This window comes from Eptatretus burgeri, chromosome 3 (genome assembly GCF_056783735.1).
Source record: "Eptatretus burgeri isolate ZD-2024b chromosome 3, Ebu_testis_v1, whole genome shotgun sequence".
Taxonomy (NCBI): domain Eukaryota; kingdom Metazoa; phylum Chordata; class Myxini; order Myxiniformes; family Myxinidae; genus Eptatretus; species Eptatretus burgeri.
Window position 1 is genome coordinate 125,958,681 of NC_140963.1, and position 23,862 is coordinate 125,982,542.

At 43.6% G+C, this 23,862-nt stretch overlaps 1 protein-coding gene across 4 annotated transcripts in view; it reads left to right on the forward strand.

Annotated features, from left to right (window-relative positions):
- The window catches only part of CTC1 (CST telomere replication complex component 1), a 414,875-nt gene that overhangs the window by 346,457 nt on the left and 44,556 nt on the right, over positions 1–23,862 (forward strand). For all 4 annotated transcript variants that reach the window (XM_085875488.1, XM_085875489.1, XM_085875491.1 and 1 more), the window contains 2 exons: positions 12,471–12,550; positions 18,376–18,488. In XM_085875488.1, coding sequence (XP_085731614.1) covers positions 12,471–12,550; positions 18,376–18,488 — 193 coding nt within the window. The remainder of the gene's footprint in view (positions 1–12,470; positions 12,551–18,375; positions 18,489–23,862) is intronic.

A 23,862-nucleotide genomic window follows, 5' to 3' on the forward strand; every position in this document is an offset into this window, starting at 1 on the left:
TGCTGGTTATTGTTTTATTTTTTTTTAATTTTTTAATTTTTTTAGTCTATCACGAATTTTAAAATATATTCAGACATTTGCTTTTAAGTTTCGATGTCGACGTGACAATATCCTCAAACAGAAAATATTCACAGAGGAGGAACTAAGAATAAGACATGAGCAAACTGAAGAGGCAATCGGACGTGACGTAACGGCACGTGACGAAATATCAGAAGTTATTGTTGTTGTTTTTTTAACGCTGCCAATACGCCATTTTACGGTAGCTGTAAATTCGAAACACGTTCAGTAAGTTCTGTGGTCGTGCGGAAGACGTCAATCAAATACGTCTACATACATCAATATGCGTTGGAGGTACGTTACACAGAGGTTCAAAGCACGTTACTCAGAGGTTAGAAATAAGTTTTGGGTACGCTAAGCATTACCTCGACGTGTTTTGACTTATGAATAACTTACAAGTAACGTGCCTCGACTTGTGTCAACGATCGCATAACGTGCCTCGACGTGTGTGCAACGATCGTGTAACGTGCCAACAACACGTTACTCATAGGTTATAAATAAGTTTCGGGTACGCTAATCATTACCTAGACGTGTTTCGACTTATGAGAAACTTACAAGTAACGTGTGTGGACGTGTGTCAACGATTGCATAACGTGCCTACAACTTATGGCCAGCGTAGCGGAACGTGCGAGTCATACGCTGGCATACGTCGTAAAATTTCAAGCATGCTAAAATTTGAGGACAACCGCAAAGTACAACGATGAAACCAGCGTACTACGACGTATGGCAGTGTTTTTCAGCGTGCTCTTAATGTTATCAAAACTTACCCATGACGAATTCGACGTGTGCCAGCGTTTTAGACAAATTTTTCTTGAGTCGGCATACGCTGGCTAAATCGTCAAGGTGTGACAGCGCCTTTAGCCGGGACTTTATTCCCAACAATCCGTTCCTTTTAGCCTGTACGTCCTTGGCAGTGTCGCTCGGCTGCATCCGATCGAGTAAAGTGATCTGGTCCGGTTGAGTGATCCGGTTCGGACAAGGCGTACCGAGGGTAGTTAAATCACGTGGTTATTTTTAGGTAACCGGATTAACTCGACAGAGGACCCAAAGTCACGTGGTTGAGTTATTGGCGTCAACGGTCGGTTAGGCCTCGGTCACATTTGCTCTACGGCGAGGATAAGGTGGCCGTACGCCCTCTGAATTGACAGAAACGTGCGGCGGCCGCAGAGAAACTGAGGTGGCCTCAGGGAGGCCCTATGCCGTTTGGCTATATTTTACAGGCCGTAGGGTCGCCGTGGAATTATAGCGCGGAGTTATAACTTTTTTTCTTTTCTACGTTCGCCGTAGCAATTCGACAAGCCAAGCGATGACATAGATGTGTTCCACGTCGACCGTACGTAGGGCGTACGGTGGGCTTGCGTTATTCGTGCGGCTGCCGTAAGCTCTTCTCAATGAAAAATGAATTTTCCCAACCCCCAAAAAATTACGGCGGCCGCACTATTTCCACGGTCGCCGTACGGTGGCCTTGCGGTCTGTGTGACTACCTGCGGACAACGCAGGGTCGACGCACGGTTCCCCTACGCCCGCCGTGCACCTACGTGCGGCCTCCATGGCAGTGTGCGTCCATCGTGCGCTACCGCGAGAGATCGGAGTGTAGGTGTTTGCCTATACCGTGGTGCCCCCAGAATCCCAATTTAATTCGTTCCAGGAGGCTGTTCGGATTGCAAAAAGTTTCGGATTCCAAAAATATTTTCCCAATAAGAAATAATGGAGTGAATTAATCCGTTCATGGACCCAAAGAAAACCCACTTTCAAGACACTTTAATCTGAAATTCCCCATGTTTAAGGTAAAATAAGATGAGTAAATGACCTTCGGTGGCGGTGTATTGTATGTAAACTGGTACAATCACCTCATCCAAAGGTCCACACAGGCTCGAGCTCTGGCCTGGGTTCCGATCGCTCGCGCACTCTGCGAGAGCGCTGCCCCCAGGGCAGCTCATCAAACATGATGCCCGCAGAACCACAATCACTTTCATCAAACGCATCGGGCTGATGTAATTATGGATATTCCAAATTACAACTGGTTTTGCTGTGAAATTCAATCCTTGCCCGACAGTCCGTCACACCACGTGATCGGATTGCTTTTTTGTTATTAATTAAAACACAAGATGATTAAAAAAACAAACATCACAAATGAAGGTGAAAACACGAGGTAAGGCCAGTCACATTTGGCTCGGCAGCCGGAGGGTCTACAAAATGTACGGGCACTAGCAATTATAAAGCGGCTGCAGTATTTCCACGGTCACACAATGTAGCAGTCACATATGTGCGAACGCTGCTCATAGAGAGCTCGGCGTTGTTCTTCTTCTTCTTCTTGTGAAGACAAAACCTTAATCTCTCGGACTCGGCTCTTGTATATACAAGATCCGGATCGCCTTAAATACTGAGCACATGTACACATCCTCACATAGACGTTGCCTTTTGAGAGCGTCTATCATGAACTTTTAAATAGATTCGGACATTTGCTTTAAAGTTTCTAAAAGTTGACGTTACTATTTTAAGATTATTCCATTTATCGTATTGTAATTTCGTAAATACATTATATATTTCGTAAATACACGATATATCGTAAATACATAAATACATTATGACAGGTTTCGCTATTTTGGTCATGTGGAGGTGGGTCGGTTCGTTCAGTTTCGTTGTGCAGATCACCAATCTAAACGAAATTCACCCTGTACATTCATGAGAACACACCATTGAAATTCCTACTTGTTTCCATATGCACAAGTTGACACACCGACAGTTATTACCATTACCGCCGTGAAGTGGGCGTGGCGTGCTTGTAATCGTGGAGGAAATGACCAGGAAACAACAAATCAAGATGGCTGCGCCCATGGTTGTCATGTGATTCAGTGATTTTTGGTCTTTCAACAACCAAATATTCGTTGTTTCATACACTTGGGCACGGAGGATTATGAGAAAGTGACGCAATTCACGGACAAGAGCTGGCGTAAGGTATGCGAGTGTGCGAAGGCTTGGTGCGATGCCACATATAGTGAAACTATCAACAAATGCCGTTTGCTGGCTGATCAAATTATGAAACTGCTGCCAATGACTGATCCTCCTGCTAATGCCGCTGTCACCGGTTCTGCTATGTGTCGTTTTGTAACAAGGATCATATAAAACGCGCTGAAGCCAGCAAAAGGAAATCAGAAGCCAGCACTATTGCAGTTTCTGCTAGAGCCAGTGAGGTGGTGGGTGGACTCGAAGAAGAGGGGCACTCATACCACAAAATACGTAGAAAATCCCTCAGAACCTCTGTAGAAAGGGTGGCTGGTAAATCAGCTGGTGTACTGCCAAGAATTTGTATCATATGCCAGAAAAAAGACAAATTCATCCATGTCAAAGGAAAATCTCAACGTGATCAGTTGTCCCTGGCAGAAACACAGGATGGAGGAAAGCTGAGGGAAACTGCTGAGCAGAGGAGAGATGAACGTGATGTGAGAATAATGACAACTATAAACGAAAAAGACTGTTTGGCGCTGGCAGTTTGTTATCACCGTAAATGTTATTACGAGTATGTGAATGACACATACCACAGACAGAGTGAAAGTAAACTCCAAACTCAGAAAGTGAACTCTGACTCAACATTTGACATTTTCTGTGATAAAGTAATCCAGGTAAGACTCATTGATGGAAAGCAATCTATACAAATGAAGACGTTGTGTGAGATGTTCAATGACTTAGTCAGAGTATGCGAAGTCAGGATAAGGCCAACTACCAGGCAACAAGACTGAAGAAAAGACTGCAGGAACGGTACCCAGACATGATTTTCTATCGTCCACCAAAAATGTCTGAGAGTGAAGTGGTGTACATGAAGGACATTGATATTGGTTCCATTGCTCAGGCTGCTGCTGTAGACAGTAGCTCTACAACAGTAACAGAGCCAACTACAGAGGATGAAGCCAGCCAGGGTCCACAGCAGGGTGACTCGGGCCTCAATTTACATGTTCTATACTCGGGAGCACACATGGTGAGGGATGACCTGAACAAACACCAAAGTGTGGACATGACATGGCCAACACTTGCTCCTGACTTCGACATTTCAAATGCTGAAAGAACCATCCCTGTTGCATTGTACAACCTTGTTGCATGGATAGCAGGCTTGTCAGATGAGACAACCCTGGAGAAATTTGTGGAACTCCCAAGGCATATTCATCTGAAAATGCTCTCTGTTCTTCAAGACGTTGTTTCTATAGCGTCAATGGGGTCAGACGTTTACTCCGAAGTCCTATGCATTGGGCCTGACTGTGAAACATTGGACAACTTCCACTCGACTGTTAGGACTGCTCAACAAGCTTGGGCATTGTGTCTGTCAGTACTACACCGGTTTTGGAAACTGCTTTGCCACTGTTGCAGATTGATCAGGAGGGAAAATAGCCCTCAAACTGCCTCAGAAATGTACTGACAATATTTGTGGACAATAACATCGATTTCAGTGAGACCCTCACCGGTCATGGGACCACTCACCACACCAATGGATTGATGATACAAGCCGCACCCTCTGAGCTGATTCAGCACGCTCGTCCAGTGACTCCAATTAGCCGTCGTCAGCGGTCATTAGTTGGTAACACACCACCCATTCTCAAGTATGGTGGCGGGAAAAGGCAAGGGACCACAGCCTTTTACAGTTGTGACATTGACATCAGTCCATCACAAGAGGACAGGCTATCGCTGGATGTGCTCTATTAAACAATGAAAACGGTCCAGAAAATGGATGGGTGGTTGCCGACATGGACTGGGTACAACACCCTCCTTCGTCGGGATGAAGAGTTAACCAAGTCAGTCATCATCTACCTTCCCGTGATCGAGGCATCACCCACCGAACTGGACACCGTTTACACGGTCCTACGCCAAAGCATCGATATGGCTGATAAACTGGAACGTGAAGAAGTAGTTCTCGTCTTCAACCTTGCGATCACCAGTAAGGTGCAGGAGATTCCTTGGTTGCACCCGGAGTTGACAGAAAGGTTGGTAATTCGTCTCGGCGAATTCCACCAACTCATGAGCTTCCTCGACGTGATCGGCAAAAGATTCAGAGACGCAGGTCTGCTCGACCTCATAATCGAGTCTGGTATTGTCGCTCAGCTTTCTGCAAATTCAGTAATGAACGGCCACCACTATAACAGGAGTCTGCGCTGTCACGAGCTCGTCTACGAAGCGCGAGGAAGTCTGCTTCCAGGCCTTCATGGACTCCCTCGCAGAGGAGACGCGTGTGCGATTCGAGAGGTGTATAGAGCGTCTCCAGGAAACATTTCCGTCTCCGTTGTTCGAACAGTTACTGTCATCGCAAGAGGTCTCAGAAATGTTCACACGCTACAGCACCTTCAAACAGCAGCAATGTGCAGCGATCAAAACATTCGCATTCTGGTGCTCCTACATGGAAATGGTGGAGCTAGCACTAGAGCTTATACGGGCAACTCGTACTTCGAACTGGCCGAAACACCTTGCGATCACGAGAGCGTCAATGCCCTGGTACTTTGCTTACGATCACCTAAACTATGCAAGGTACTTACCCGTTTACTGGCTGGAAATTGCCGGGCGAGAGCACTCCCACCCAGACACCTATCAAGCGTTCATGGACGGCAAATGGACTGCCCAACGGCATACTCGTTATGGATTTAGTAGTGTTGTGTGTGATCAGATCAAAGAGCAGACTTTAAATCGGGACAGCAAGACCAGTGGAGGAATCATTGGTTACACTCAGAAAAGCACAGCTGTGAAGAAGTGGATCCTGTCCCAACCAGCACGTGCAGAAATCGCAAGGAAATGTGAGTCAATGGCGGGTATCCACGACGAGCCCCGAACGAGAAAGGATTTGGATGTGTCGAGCTCGTAGAAGAACGAAGCAGTGGTGGAACAAGTGATGGACACAGTACTTCAAATGATTAACCCTTTCTCTGGCACTCAACTTGAACTCATCAATATTAGTTCAGGTGTCATCGCACCGCCAGCCACTTCCACGGACTTGATGAACGCGTATGTCAAAGGAGAGAATGCTGTCGTGCAATTCTTGCGTGATTGGCTTCTCTCGGGCGAGGTCCCATTCTTCAGTCCGATTTCGAAGGACAAATTGGCAACTTCCTCCAAGGCGCGAGGCAAGTCGGCGACTCCCCACCAGCAAACGCCGAAGGTTGAAATTACGAATGAACGTCGTCTTTTCACACGACTGCTGTCGATTGGCGAGAAAAGCAATGTAACACTCCACGATCTGCTCGCGGACCCACTGGAAAACATATCTTTCCCGCTGGCATCCGGTGATGGTTCGATTGCTAAGACGGACAAAGCCAAACTCCGCAACCATATACTGAAACTGTGGTCTGATTGCCGTGTGGATGCTCGGCCTATCCAAGGTGCAACGATTGTGGATGGAATGGCCGTTATTCAGGCGATAAAGGCTGGTTCACTGTATAACACTTTCGGCAAACTGGAAGAGATGGTGCTGAACATCGTAGTGGCCAAAGCACAACATAACCAATCTTCGAGACTGGACGTGGTGTTTGATACTTACCCAAGTATCAGCATCAAGTGCCTGGAGCAGGGCGGGCGATCTTCAAGTACGAACCATCTTCAGACGTGATCAAGCCCTTCCAAAACAGTGGGCCAATTATCTCCAGAGCGGAGCCAACAAGGAGGCGTTGATAGAGCTCATCGTCGAATCGTGGACGAGAAACATCTCTCCATCAAAACTGGGCGACATGCTGTTATACATCAGTCATGCCAGCAAATGTGAGAAAATCGAGGCATCGAATGGTGTCATGACTGTGTCGTCAGTACCTGAACTTGAATGTGACCATGAGGAAGCTGACACGAAGCACCTGCTACATGCCGCTCACGCGGGACAGAATGAAGAGTCGGTGCACATAGAGAGTTTCGACACCGATGTGTTTGTGTTGGCATTGGCTCACTCGAAGTCGATTCGGGCGCGAAATTTCCATCTGCTCACAGGAAGTCCCAAGGATATTATCGTTGTTGACATTAGGAAGCTGAGTAATGCCCTGGAAAGTTCTGTCTGCGATGCGTTGATAGGCTTGCACAATTTCACGGGGAGTGATACCACCAGTGCATTCCACGGTAAGGGCAAAACAAAGCCATTTGACTTATGATGAAGGGTCCCCATCTCATCACCTGTTTCGGGAGCATTGGTCGAGAATTCACGCGAGATCAGGATATCATTCACGACCTGGAACAATTCGTCTGCGCCGTCGACGAACTGTGAATGTGGGTGTCACACTGATTTTGCTGTGGTGATCCACTACACAGTTGTATTCAGGTTGGTTAGCATGTAATAGTGGACTTGAGTTTTGTAATAGCAGCAGTCAAGAGGCAAGTTCAGCAACTGCTTCAGAGCAAGAAATACTGGAGTTCAAATACAGTACTCCTCTTGTGGCAGTTCCACTTTTCATCAGGCTGAGTCGCGCAGTCTCTTTGTCTTTGATTTAATCCGTAATAGTCAATGTAACTACCTTTAATAGCCAGTGTGGCTGCCTTTTAGGCAAAAAGTTGCCTTGGTCAACTCGAAGGCCTGTCTGGTCGGTCCAGACGTTTTCGGCCGGTAAAAACCTTGTTGCATGGATAGCGGTTGCATGTTGCGTAACTGCTTCGGTTTACGACCTTTAATTATGTACATCTTTAACAATAGTGAATAGGGCTCTGAAAAAACATATTGTATCATTTTAAGACTTCACAAGAGTTTTCTTTGACGTACATATCAGTCTAACCGTGATTCTTCATTTCTGTGTCAAAATCGTGCTTTCATGTTCGGTGTATCTTTAATTGCCAAAAATGACCAATTGTGTCACATCCTCGACGTGGAAACAAGTGGATTTGGACTCTGCGTCTAAAATTCTTTAAGTATGCCAAATTTCATTCAGATTGGTGATCTGCACAACGAAAATCATTTTCTGAAGGTAATAGCGAGTACCTCCACATGGTCTAATTGGCTTGATGAAGGCACGTGACGAAATATCGGAAGTTGTTGTTGTTTCAAAAAATTTATTTAAAAAAATTTTTTTTTTTTAGCCGACAAAACCTTTAGGTTTTGGACGCTGCTCTTGGACACATTTGTCCTTGTTATTTTTTCGGGTAGCCGCACGGCGTATTTATAAATTGTGGAGACCGAAAACATGGGTGTGCCGTACGGTCTTTGATTCGATGTCACACAGTGACCTTAAGGCGTTCCTGCAGCGGCCATAGAATTTTGAAGGCAGACGCAAGGTGCATCCCTCGGTACTGCATGCCTTGCCCTCTGCTTTACATCCACAGCTTATGACATCGATGAGCCCTTGTGGAGCCGGAGGACCTATGTCAACGACAGAAGAACTGTTGGCCTGTGTTCGTTAGATCCTCGTATGTGGCATCTTCCTCGCCCAGGACCTCAAACAGCTCTGGGAAGTCACCTTCCTTCAAAACATTCAGAGCGCTGATCTTCCTTTTGTTGAATGGGTAGGAAACTGTGTCGCAGCCACTCAGTGCATGCATTCCAGGTAACTGGAGACACTTCTGGCCCAGAAGCATACAGCTCGCGTTGATGTCAATCACTGCCCCATTCCAGCGTTCCATCTGGATACTGCAAACATTGTGCAGCTGCATCGCCCACACCCAGTACATCAAAAGCACATACATCGGTGTCATCGCTCAGGATTCGAATCACCACCATACCAGATTCGGCAGCTTGTAGCAGGTATGAGATTATCGTGATATCTGCCTCATCATGTGCAAAGCCACCATCTCTACTCTCGATTGATATATCAGCACCCATGTTGAATGACGACAGCACCCGTGAGAGTTCCCGCTTGTTGTGCTTGTTCTTAAGAATGGCATCACGATTTGGAAGTGGACTGCTGATGGTCAAGTTATGGTCTGTTGAACCCTCGCCACCACGTCGCTTCCTCTCGTGGTCTTTTGCTGAGATATCATTATACCTGTCAAATACCAAAATCTTCTCGGTACCATCAGGATAACATGATAGACGACGCTTGATACTCTCAATGACAATGGAGGCATCCCCTCCATGTGGCCATATGATGTGGTAAAGCAGCTGCTGTGCATCTACGATCACGATATCTGGAGCTGGAGCATCGAGTTGTTTCACACCCAAACGATTGGCAAGAACAGATTTGTTGCCCTTGCGTAAGCAGCCATACTCATCGATGATCGAGGGCGGGAATGCACACAGTTCGTATTGAAAGATGGGTGCTAGCTTTAGCTGTCGTTGTTGTCCGACCATCAGAAGGCGGATGAAGATGGCCTCCATGTCAAAGGCAGTCTTACTGCCAATCTTCATGCCTCGTTTGAGTTGTTCCATCGTCTTGACCTGGCTGGAAATCTTGCCATGAAAGCCGGACAGCAGAGAGTTGCGGAATGACATGACCATCTTTTCTCCAATTACTACTGCATCTGCAACATTGACTTCCTTGGGAGCAACTTGGCCATTGACAATGTTGTGGAGGACATCGCTCTCCACTGCCAATGGGTGGGAATGTTTCGCTAATTCTGCAGCAATAAGGTTCCTGTCATCAACATCAAGCTTTCGCCGCTTCATACCTTCCTCTTTGTGTTTGGTCTGCAGTGATGCAATGGGTACTTTCTCAGAATGCATGTGTTCCATGGCATCAGAGAGGTAGACCGAGATTGGAAATGAATCGATCCATTCGGTAACCAGCTCAGGTGAGAGCGTCATACCCTTCAATCCACCCTTTCCAATCCTGATAGCTGTCTGCTCACCAAATTGGTCACCTGTAAATATATATTTATATAACAGTTAGATCAATTAATTATATAAGGAAGAAGACAATATAAGGAATGAATCCGCATGTGTTTAAAATGAACAACCCACCTGATACTGAGTTCCAGTAGCCCTGGCTGTGACGACAAACATGTGCTCCCGCGATGAGGTCAGTCTTGGCTGCTTCTGTCAGTAGGTGTCTCATTTCTAGTGAGTGCCACGAGATATAGCGAGCATCGTGAACGTGACCTGCACTAAAGAAATAGGGCAACATCCGCTCCAAGCACAGTTATTGGAAGAGCCATTTTCCCTCTCTCTGCACGCAGGAACTGATGAGCCAAGAGCGTCGGTTTCACCAGATTAATTATCCACCCAGTGTCTGCCCGTAGGATTCTGCCTTGCATCTTCCATGTATGACACGATTTCCTCAAAGCTTTTTTCACCACCTTGTAGACAGTTCTGCAGCAGTGCCACTGACATCATGCGAAATGCTCTCATGGCTCTCACCCATGCTTTCCCATTCATAATCCCCGTCATACCTCCGAATGCTGCTCCAACCAGAACATCCAGACCCGATCCCTTCATCAGCGTTCCGATGCACCCTAAGAAGGACATAATAATGTGCATCACACCTGGACGAACGATAACATCCTCAAACCTTGTCGGATCCCACCACTTTAACTGCTGCGCAACCATGTACAGCTGCATATCGATGGACAGATTTGCATAGCTCATTCCCAGTTCACTGAGTGATTTCTTCATGTATAGTAGTGATGTGAGTACTGTATCAGGATGGGATGGTGGGGCATCTATGAGAGGGCCAAACAGGTACACTGTATTTGCCTTGGAAGGAGATGGAGCTTCCTGCCTGGCAAGTTGATTGTTGAATCCGTACCACTCCATGCTCTCGTCGGATCTAAGCGAGTTCAGCCACTGTGTGTCCTTCAGCTGAGCAGCGTTGAGACTCTGTTCTATGGCACAAACATCAGCATACGAGACTCCTGATGTCATTGAAATCATTGGAGGGTTGACCTTCTTTGGTCCCATGTAGTGCTACAGTGGGATCGATCGACTGGTGCTGATGTTGAGAGAACGTGCGGCTGTTTTGAGCAGGCGCGGGATGACAAGGCTCATGACTCCAGGTTGAGCACTACCTATCTGTATGATTCCAGCGGGATGTTGCTGAAACTCGTGAGCCATGACGTGGGTGGCTCGGCGTCCATTCGGGGTTAACACTAGAAGATCAAGATTGTCAAACCAACCAAAGATTGGTCCAACATTTCGCATAAAACCCATGGCCTGGTGTATCATGCTGCTTTTGTCACCCGAAAACTTTGCTGCTGATTTTCGGAAGCGAATGACCTCTTCATAGGACACAATGAAGCCGTGGTCATGTAGCAACTTGATCATCTCCGAACTACCATGCCTGTGCTGTAACTTCACTGCTAGCCCCAGCGTTGTCTGCCGGTGATGATGCCGGTGATGTGGCCTTGAACCGCTTGGGTCAGGCGAAGAGACTGCTGGGTCACTTTTCCACTAGAACCCAATTCAGCAATTAGTTTCAACAAAGTTGGGCTTGTCTGTTTGAGCATGTTGCTGTGAGTGAAGTCACCCATATCATAGCCTGCATTGTTGACCTGGACTGCTCATGCCTCCACCCTGACCTGCCGGACTACAGTGTCCATGCTCTGCTCGTCGACTGATTCGTCCTGAACCAGCTTCAGAGACTTGCCTATAAGATGCCTGAACCCCACAACAGATGCACAACCCTCCATTCGTACTACCACGATATCACTACCTAAATAGCTAGTGAGTTTTGCGAACATCTGTTGGCGAGATAGCATGCCACCGAGACCACAATACATATCGTGCAACTCAATGGTGGTCGAGGTACTGACATGTTGATTAGCATACATGTCTTCCACTACGACCTTCAGAGCATCATCATTAAGCACAATAGGATCAGAAGATAAATCAACATACTTTGGAATAACCATGAACTTATTAAAACACTTCTTATGGTGTTTCTTCTTCTCAAAAAAAAACTTATTAAAACACTTCTTCCCCATGAAAACATAGGTATAAACACCATTTCTGTGACATTATCATGTAAAGTTTCAGATATTCAACAAAGTCGACTTTTCGGTAATGGCGGCAACTAATTTGCATAAAGACAAAATATATGGATGTGGTAACTTTTTTAATACCTTTATATTAATCCTTGACCATGAAAACATGGGTATAGACACCATTTCTGTGACATTATTATGCAAAGTTGTGGAGATATTCAACAAAATCGATTTTTCAGTAATGGCGGCCCTAATTTGCAGTTAAAAAAATTGCCCAAAGTTGTCCTGAGGACAACCCAGCTGGAATACTTCAGGGACCCCTTAGGATGACAAATCAACCAAAATACCTTGTACCTTTGACAATTCATAGGTACACTACAGTGAACATAGGAAGGGCAAATGGACTACCCTGGCCAAATTCCAAATTCCTGCCCCAACCACTGCTGGTAAAGCAATGGCAAACCACCCAGTATAACCTTTGCCAAGAAACTGCATCAGCAGCACTGATGCTTTGTCACAAAGTATGGTGCAAAATATATGGTAAATCGAAAAATAATCTAAAAAGAAACACCCATGTTATTCCTGTCTTTCTCTCTTTTCCTGCACATCTTCAGATATGTGCTGCAGATCACAGGAAGACAAACACCTCTGCAGGTGATGGGATGATGAGCATCTTAGGTCTGCGTGAACTCAAGTGAGTAAATGTCCATTTGTGCAAATCATCTGAATTCAACAACTTCTTTTCCCACCTTTACCACAAGTCTTGTTGTGCACCAATCACAAATAGGACAGTCTCAGCTGAGTTGTCAAACTTTCTAGAAACATTCCACATTTCTCTGTCGAAATAGGTTTCATTGCACATCGTGAAGTGTTTCTTCTCTAAGATGCATTTTTATTACATTACCTTGAAAAGAGATGATGCATTTCTAACTTGAGAGTTAATGGAATACGATACCCCATAAAGTGTTAAATTATACACAGGAGGGCCTTGCCGTTTGCGGGGGTTACATTCTTGAAAATCTCCGTGAACCGCAAATCCACAAACTTCGGGGGTAATGGGGAAAATAGTTCGGGACTTTCAGCTTTAAAAATTGTCCAAACTGTACCCGTAATTAACATGTTTGTGCATTGTTTTTGTGCTGTTTATTTTCATGAATGAAATGTAAATGAGTTATTTTCATGAATAACGTCTCGGCTTGAAATATTGATATAGACACATTACCAGTGACTCTGCCACGCCCTCGACTGAATATTCCTGCAAAAAATTACTTTTCTCAATATCGCCCTCCTGGATCATGAGTTCCTCCTCCAAATCATCATCCTCAACAAAACCCACCTGGATGATCTGCTCACCTCGGTCTGACATAGCTGCACAATTACTTTTTAACTAAAAATTTTACCCTAATCACGCTCTGTCGCAATTTCGAATTTGCAAAATCCTGACTCCCGATGTTGCAGTCAGTGGGTTCGAAAAATCCCACTCGTGACACCAAATTGTTGTGGATCCGGGATTCAGAGCTCATTGTGTGGGGAAGTACCCGAGTGCTTTATTTTCATGGGGAGGGAACCAAGTTCTTCATTTTCAACGTAATGAAGCATTCAGGTCCCTCCCGAATGCCTGGTACCGAGGCCGCCGGGCACAGATAACTCCGTGCACTGGCAGGTTGCGAAGCAACCACGATCGCCGATTGGCATTACCAATCCTGACAGGATTACACTACCTCACCTGATGCCTTACCTGTGGACAGCCGAGTCAATTGGGGTCTCATTCGTTCAGCGCACACTCAGATTACTGCCAAGTTGTACAGCGAGTGTGCGTTGTGCATTGTTCATATGAACTGACGTGTAGGTCCTTGGAAATTTTCCCTCTCAGGGGCCGTTTTAACTTACCCGTCAGGTATGACGGCCCAACGAATGGGTAAAGACGGAAACCCCGATTTCAACAAAGTCATCAATTCAAATGTCGTGATGTCATCATCCCCCACTCAAAATCAGAAGCATTGACATTGGCTTTATATGCACCATTTCATCTCTCATATACCATCAATCATCGTCAACACCATGATAAAGTGATCTTCAACAGTTTCTGGATGTGAGGTCTTACGATGTTAGGCACACACACATTTTATCAGATGACAGAAAAAGAGGATGTTTGAAATTGTCACCAACTCACCTTTCATCGAATATGGATGCCAGATGTCCAACTTATTGGGGAGGGGGAGGGGGGGACATACCGAGAATACAGGAACAACATTGTTATTGTTGGATTATTTGACAGTGAAAACACTGGTATCAAGTCTATATCATTATTTTGAGCCGAGATATTAAGAAAGTTATCAATTTTAACGTAAAATGGTAGCGATATTGGAAAACAAAATAGCTCACATAAGATAATTTGAAAATGTTGTCATATTTGGATTCCTTAGCCCTGTAAACATAGGTATAGACACCAAAATTAAGTCCCTAACTGTATTATTCACCGATACATGAGACGCTGAAAATTCATACATCGGCGATTTTGAAAAATGCCAGCCACAGCCGCTACAGGTCAAATCTGGTTGGGGTCCAGTTTTGAAATAAACTGTTATGGACCATAGTAACTGTGTACCAAATTTCATACCTGTATCACAAGGTGCATGATTTTTTTGCAAAGCCCCTCGACTGTAAGTTGCGGATGCAGATCCGGCCTGTCTGTGGGATACAAAACATAAACCGTTCAGCCTGGCCAAGATTTGCACTCCACCGAGTGCTATTCTTGACTAATATAGTACGGATAAGCTTTTGTTGAGGGGTGGAGATGAAAGGGCTTTCAGACTGTCTGCACATGTCAAGGGGCTCATAGGGTTGAGGAGGGATTGTCATAAATTTTCTCTGTTGGGGCATTTCCGAGTTTTGAATCAGTGGCAGAACCTTGAGCTTTGACGAATGGTTAACCAACAACATTGCTTTTGGAATATTCTGATTGCGGGAGTGCTGAACGAGTGGGGAGGCAAAATGACGACCCGGGGTAGAATGAGGACTTTTCTTCGATTAAAAAATTTCATCTCTTCTGCATGAAAGTTTTTTTTTTGATGAAAACCTTTCCATCGCATTTTAATGGAATTTAAATGACTCAACTTCTAATTAATTTATGCCGTTAATAAACAAGCCTTTATGAGATGGAAATGTTGATTTAAGGCTCATTGAGGACCTTATCCATTCATACTTTGACCTGAATTGCAAGGATATTAGTAGGAAATGGACAAATCAACATCTGAGCTTGGGATCCCAGTGCCATGTGCGATGGCCTCAGATGGGAAAGCCAAATAGGCCAACAAAGATTTCAGTTGCCTGCATGTACTACATTTTAAACATACATGGACAGAGTTTCTCACGGGTGAAAGCTTCGTCCTCGTGGCTGTATTTAAATGAATTTACCTGAAGATCGATTGCTGAAAATCGTCAAACCTTGGCGCAGTTTCCTTTGCAATTATGTTTTTTAAACACTCGATTAATTAAATATTTTGCCACAACTTTACGATGTTGCACGTGCTTTTTACCGATGTTGAAAGAAAGGAAGAAAAAAAACCCATTCATTTTGGACGTTTAGCACTGAATTCATACAGCCATTTGAAATGGAAGAGATGACTGGCATTGCTGCAAGCCATAACCCTTGGAGTCCTCACCTTGTGAAAGGCATTGCTAATCAGAGAGCTTCTTGCTTACTTCTTGTCCTTTTCATGAAAGAAGACCTCTGCACCATTATTTTAACATGTGACGCATCATAGGACGGAAGATGCGCACCATGAATGTTCTCTGTTTGTTTTTCATTGATATTACATTATGTCACAAACATAATTTTTAGGACACTGACGATGTTCACTGCAGCATCACCAATCACAAAAAAAACTTAATAACTTGGTTCAATTTGCAGTGTGTAAACCAATCGGCAATAATGAGAATGCAGTAATTACATCCACCATTATAATGAGCACATTGGTTCTTTATTGGTATTCACAACTCTGGGTCTTACCTGAATCATATACCTCGGCTCTTCCAATTGCATTAAGTAACAAAAAAAAAAAAGTTTGTTTGAGTGAATTTTTGGGTTGTTTATCTTTTATCGTAAGAATGAAGAAAAAGCATATATTTTATGTCGCTAATCGTTTTTAAGGAAATGACACCGATTTTTTGAAAAATAACAAAAAATTGTATATTTACATAAGAAAATTGCAGAAAAATGTATTTGAACATTAATGAAACTATACAACAGTGTTGAAACATCCAGGGATATGCTAATCAGAATTAAAACATAGCATACTGTTGATCGTTTTGTGATTTAGAAAATATTTTGAAATTATTTTGAAAAAAATATGATTTTTTTCAAGTAGGTTATTCAAGTATGATTTATATGATTCATTCAAGTAGTCATTTGATATATGTTGCATTTTGTTTCCGTTCATTCCCTTCAACTCGTCTTATTATATTTGTTCTTTTATTAAAAGATATTGTCTCATGATGGCTTCTGCTCGAGGTTCCTGCAAGCATGATCCTGATAACTTCTGCTATGTCTGCGGAGTCTTTCTGAATGTCAAGTCAGTCAAGTACACCATCATTGAAGGGAACCTCTTCTGTTCGGCTTACAAGGCGTACTTTGGAGTTCAATTAGGGGACCAGGACAAGAGTTGGGTACCACACGTGGTTTGCGGAAGCTGTCGGTCCACTCTGGAGTCGTGGTACAGAGGGGAGAAACGAAAACTGAAGTTTGGCGTGCCAAGAATCTGGCGGGAACCAACAGATCACTCAAACAACTGCTACTTTTGTATGATGGTGGTGACGCGTCACCGCAGGGGAAAGAAGACGGATGTGTTCGACTACTTCAATCTGCCATCATCTCTTCGTCCGGTGATGCATTGTGAGGAGATTCCAGTTCCCAACCCTCCTCCGGTGATCATGAAAGATGCTTGCACAAGTTCCAGCAGCGAAACAGAAGATGCCCACGATGATGTCTTTGTTGCAGATGATACCCCGGCTATTCTGGATTCCCCTAGCCAAGCGGAGCTCAATGATCTTATCAGGGACCTCGGACTCACCAAATCAAAAGCAGAATTACTGAGATCCAGGTTGAAACAGTGGAAGTTGTTGGACGAGAACTGTCAGGTAACAAAACAGAGACAACGTCATGACATATTCTCTCAGTATTTCACACTGGATGAGAAAGTGTGCTATTGTCACGACATCAACGGCTTGTTTGAAGAAATTGAATTCCTGTATGATCCCAGCAACTGGCGACTGTTCGTGGACAGCTCAACTAGAAGCTTGAAGGCGGTGCTGTTGCACAATGGTAACAAGTACCCAAGCATCCCTCTCGCCCACTCTGTTCAGCTAAATGAAGGCTATGAGAATGTGAAGCACCTGCTGCGCCTGGTGAAGTACAAGGAGCATGATTGGGAAGTGATTGGAGACTTTAAGATGATTGGCTTTTTGACAGGTTTGCAAGGCGGCTTCACAAAACATCCCTGTTTCCTCTGCTACTGGGATAGCCGAGCTACAGCAAGACATTATGAAACGAAGGACTGGCCATCAAGAACGGGCTTTGTCATTGGCAAGAAGAACGTGAAGTAGCAACCGCTGGTTGAGCAGGAGAAGATCTTGATGCCACCCCTACACATCAAGCTGGGGCTCATAAAGCACTTTGTGAAGGCACGAGATCATGAGTCCGCTGCCTTCAAGCATTTGGAAGCGGTATTTCCAAAGTTGTCGGAGGCAAAAATAAAGGCAGGGGTGTTCGTTGGACCGCAAATTAAAAAGCCAGTGAAGGACCCGCAGTTCTCCGGAAAATTGTTGGCACCAGAGAAACGTGCCTGGCACAGCTTCGTTGTGGTTGTTCAGGGCTTTTTGGGTAACAACAAGGAAGAAAACTACCGCGAACTGGTCGACAATCTTCTCAAGTCCTACAGGGAGATGGGTTGCAGAATGTCCCTGAAATTGCACACGATGCATTCCCATTTGGATTTTTTTTAATCCAATATGGGAGACTACTCCGAAGAGCATGGTGAGCGCTTCCACCAGGATGTGATGGAATTTAAGAAGCCCGACCAGGGCCAGTATAATGAGCGTATGATGGGCGACGACGTCTGGGGTTTGGTCCGAGAAACCCAGCCTCTTCCTCGAAGAAAGAGCAGAAAATCTGTGCGTTTTCAATAAACAGTCTTATCGAAGATGTAGTATACTATATTTTACTTCTGATTAGCATATCCCTGTATGTTTCAACGCTGTTGTATAGTTTCATTTATGTTCAAAGACATTTTTCTGCAATTTTCTTATGTAAATATACAATTTTTTGTTATTTTTCAAAAAATCTATGTCATTTCCTTAATAACGATTAGCGACATGAAAGATATGAATTTTCTTCATTCTTACGACCTAATAAAAGACAAACAACCAAAAAATTCACTCAAACAAAATCTTTGTTCCATTGTGTTATACGTTTCACCACCTCTTACCGAGTCTCCTTGTTCTTTGTCCTTTTCCCGACAGTTTTTCCTTTCGGCTGGTTTCCTTTCCTGCTGTCATCTTTAAAAGGTTAACCTACCCGAATGATGACTGCTTTGAAGTTCGAACACCAGTCATCACTCCCCTTGGACAGGAAGGTGAGTACTGTGTAAGCACCAGTTCTTAACACAAACCCAGAGTAAAATTGTTTCCTTTGTTGAATTTCATGTCTTTTTATTTCCTTATTTTAACTACACATTAAGGGCTCAAGGAAGAAGTGAATGCTGGTGAGTTGGAAACTACTTCAAAGACCGGCGTGCCGCTGGTGGATAACGATCAAAAATGTTCCCGTCTCTGTGGGTTTAATTTGGTGCCAATCAGCATTTCGAAATGCATGACCATGACAAATCTGCCTGACAAGAGTGGCTAAGTGATGGACAAGGTGTTTAGCGCGAACCCCAAACTGCCCGTCTAACAGGTTAACTTGCCAATTCCCTATGTGCTATGGAGCCTGCTGCCAATGATATCACACAAGTTCTCATTAAGAAGGTCAGATCAGGTATGGGAGCATGTGCCAGAGCAGCGTGTTACTGTATCCACTTTCTCCCGGTACCCCATGGGCCTCCGGCTGGCCATCCCCATCTCCTTGAGATGCCGAACAACCTGCCGCAACCATGAGGCACATGGACACACTTATTCGACACAAAGTCTGACCAGCGATCGCCAAGGATTCTCCCAAAAGACTTGGTACTGAAGGAGTTAAGTCTCCATCTCAGATCCTTTGTCAGAGTGCAAGTCTCACATCAAATGAACATCTGAGTCTGGGAACCCAGTGGAAGCACTGAGGACTTAAAGACTCGGAGTTTTGTCCTCCTGCATAGGTCCAGGCAGCATCACACCCCATGATCCAGTGAATCCATGACTCCCTGGGCCCATCCCAGCCATCTATTGACCTCTGGCTCACAACATGCAGAGACTGGCCATCCCCATCTCCTCGAGGTTGTTGCAGTAATCACGTACCATGTGACGCACACACAGATGAGCAAGCAACTTGGCGGATTTTCTGCAATGTCTATTTCACGGGCGATTGAACGTTGCGACGTCTCCGGAGTTGTCCTGTATTAAGCAGCAACTCTTTTGTAGGTAAAGTCATTATTTGATCAAATTAATTTTATTTCATTAACTGCTGCATACGCGGTGAAGACTGGCTTTAAAGTTGAAGGGATATTCTATGGGATGCAGCAACAGCCTGGCCAACCGTTCCTTATCAACCATTTAATTTGAGTGCTTAAGCCACTTGCCAAGTGCCCGATGCTGATAGCGGCACTGCGCAATGTCATTCTGAGCGAATCTTTCACTCAATGTGCACGCTTTTGCCACGACACATCATTCAGAGTGAGTAGTTCTTGCTCCGTCACCCTGAGCGAGTGGTTCGTGTTCTGTCATCCTGAGTAAGTAGTTCATGCTCCGTCATCCTGAGCGAGTGGTTTGTGCTCCCTCATCTTGAGAGAGTGGTTTATGCTCTGTCGTTCTGAGCGAGTGGTTCATGCTCTATCATCCTGAGCGAGTTGTTCATGCTCCGTCATCCTGAATGAGTGGTTTGTGCTCCATCATCTTGATTGAGTGGTTCGTGCTTCGTCATCCTGAGTGAGTGGTTCATGCTTCGTCAGCCTGAGCGAGTGCTTCGTGCTCCATCATCCTGAGCGAGTGGTTCGTGTTCCATCGTCCTGAGCAAGTGATTCATGTTCCGTCATCCTGAGCGAGTGATTTGTGTGGTTCATGCTTCATCAGCCTGAGCGAATGCTTTGTGCTACATCATCCTGAGTGAGTGGTTCATGCTTCATCAGCCTGAGCGAATGCTTCGTGCTCCATCATCCTAAGTGAGTCGTTCATGCTTCATCAGCATGAGCGAATTCTTCGTGCTCCATCATCCTGAGTGAGTGGTTCATGCTCCATCATCCTGAGCGAGTGGTTCATGCTCCATTGTCCTGAGCGAGTGATTCATGCTCCGTCGTCCTGAGCAAGTGATTTGTGCTCCATCATCCTGAGCGAGTGATTCATGCTCCGTCATCCTGAGCGAGTGGTCCGTCCTCCGTCATCCTGAATGAGTGGTTCCTGCTCCGTCATTCTGAGCGAGTGGTTCGTGGCCCGTCATCCTGAGTGAGTGGTTAGTGCTCTGTAATCGTGAGTGAGTGGTTCATGCTCCATCATCCTGGGTGAGTGGTTCATGCTCAGCCATTCATTCTGAGCAAGTTGTGGTGAAATAACACCAGATTGCTGAGCCGTTTGCTGTATTAACGTGTTTTCTAAATTACCAAGCCAAATTTTTTTTCCTACACGCAGCTGTTTATAAAGATTAATGTTTGTGAACATATCCCTGAAACGTCTATATAGATTATACATTGTTTTTCGGTGAAAGCTACTCATGGTTTTTGGGTTGCATGCAACTGCAGTTGGAAATCACACCGAGTCCAACCTGCCGATTCCCCAAAAATTGCCAATATCAGCCAAGCACGTGTGTGTGTGTGTGTGTGTGTGTGTGTGTGTGTGTGTGTGTGTGTGTGTGTGTGTGTGTGTGTGTGTGTGTGTGTGTGTGTGTGTGTGTGTGTGTGTGTGTGTGTGTGTGTATATGTGTATAAATACAATATGTATATATATATATATATATACATATATATATATATATATATATATATATATATACATATTTTCTATATATATACATATATATATATATATATATATATATATGTATATATATATATATATGTATATATATACATATATATATATACATATATATATATACATATATATATATACATATATATATATATATATATATATATATATATATATATATATATATATATATATAGATATATATATATATATACATATATACTGTATACAGGGTGTCCCAAAAAAATGTACTCACATTTTGGCTCCTCATAACTCATTGAATTTTTCATTTATTTTCAGATCAAATTTACCTTTATAATGGCAGAAGTTTGACTTGGTTTTGAAGAAAGAAATTTTATCATAAAGTGCTACTGGAAGCACGAAAACATCATGGAAGTGCAAAGACAATTTAGAAGACATTTTCACAAAGATCCACCAACGTGACGCACCGTTGCTCGCATCCGAGATAAGTTTGAAACAGATGGAACTGTGCATGATGTCCATAAGGAGCGTTCAGGAAGACCACGGTCATCAACCACCCCCGCAAAGGAAAATCAATTGCTGGAAACCCTCCACCGATCCCCACAGAAATCTGTACGACAAATGGCTCGTGAGACAGGAATCCCAAAATCAAGCGCCCATCGCATTTTGAAGCAAATTAATTGGAAAAGTTACATTCCAAAATTAATCCACACTCTAAATGAAGACGACCCTGACCAGAGAGCTGAATTTTGTGAGTGGTACCTGGGCAAATGCGAAGAAGATGCAGCATTTCCATCCAAAATTGTTTTGAGTGATGAGGCCAGCTTCAAGTTAAATGGCTCAATTAACCGACACAATTGCACCTACTGGGCTCCTGAAAATCCACATGTTACTATGGAACACCATTTTAACTTACCAGGGGTTACTGTGTGGTGTGCCATATCAGCATTGGGCATCCTAGGGCCATTCTTTTTTGACCAAACTGTCACTGGGGATGTTTACTTAAACTTGCTGCAGGAATCCGTCGGTCCACGTGTTGAAGAGATATTTGGTGGCGAAGAGATTTACTTTCAGCAAGATGGAGTACCTCCCCACTACCACCATGATGTAAGGGACTATCTCAAAGCAACTTTTCCGAACAGATAGATTGGGCAAAGAGGTAGTGTTGAATTCCCTGCGCGTTCCCCAGACCTCACTCCAATGGACTTATTTTTATGGGGATATCTCAAAGATAAGGTTTACGGCTCAAAACCAGCAACAGTCGATGAGCTGAAAGAGGAAATTGAAAGACAATGTCTTGCAGTTCCAAATGAAATGATTAGTAATGCTGTTGAATCCATTGGGCCGCGTTATCGGCTGTGTTTGGAACGTGATGGGAGTCAGTTTGAACATTTGTAAACATGCATTTATACATTTATACATTCAACCATTAATCTTGTTTCTCAGTCAATAACACATTTATTTTCATTTAAAGACTGAGTACATTTTTTGGGACACCCTGTAGACATATATATATATATATATATATATATATATATATATATATATATATATATATATATATATATATATATATATATATATATATATATATATATATATATATATATATATATATATATATATATATATATATATATATATATATATATATATATATATATATATATATATATATATATATATATATATATATATATATATATATATATATATATATATATATATATATATATATATATATATATATATATATATATATATATATATATATATATATATATTAGGGTGTGTCTAATGACTACATGAAAAATTTAAGTTTGATATTTTATATCGGCCAGGTAAAATTTGTGTGCCATTTTATACAAAAACACCATATCCAGAATTAAAACTTGATAGCACAACATTTACTACTTGTCAACGAGACCAAAGGGATACACAGTTGCGCTCAAAGCCGGTCACTGCTGTGTTTACTGGCATTGTGGCCAGTGGCCACCCATAATATTTTTTTGGTGTCACACCAAAGCAAAATAGATAAAACATAAATATTATTAATTTTAAGTTTTGTTTTTGAGTTACCCTCTCCAAAGACAGCCCTGCACAATGTACAGCACATCGAGCCTGCGAAGCCTGACAGTGCAAAGCAGCACCACACATTCGACCGACAGCTCACAATAAATTCACAATTTTATATCGCAGGGCATTGGCTGCAGCAGACAGCTTTGTATTATTTATCTCGACTGCCTGTTGATGTAATCTTTGTGATGCTTATTCCATTAAATGTTTGGCTGTTTGCCATTGTTTGGCTTGGTTCCAGGTGAAATGGCGAAGTTAACTAGGAAAAAGACTGAGATTTGGTTGATTGGTGGCACAGAAAATCACTTCAGTTGTGCTAAGCTACCTTCACGAGGAGAGGTGCTCAAGGTGCTGTTTGATTTTCCTATACAGAAAGAACATAGTCTAAATGACATTGTGAAGGAAACGGTCACAATGATCCTACAAAATTGGGAACGAGCACGGATACCAACGAGGGCTAAGAATCATCTCTGGGATCAGCTACGACGTCTTCACAAGGAATGGCAGGGCCTGAAAAAAAAATCACAAGGAAGTCAGCGACAGAAGAGGGAAAGCGTGATGCTTTCAGGGATTCTTTGGACAATGTCTTTGATATTGCACATGAACAGGCCATGACGATGATCAAGATAGAAGATAATCGGCAGTTTATGAAGGCTCAGCGTGAAAAAGGACGACATGGTTCGATTGCAGGAATTGACGTGAAACTCGCAAAGCAAGAAGAGAGAGCACTGGCGAGATCAGCAGCAGTTGCAGTGCGTGAGGAACAACATCATGCAAGATCAGCAGCAGTGA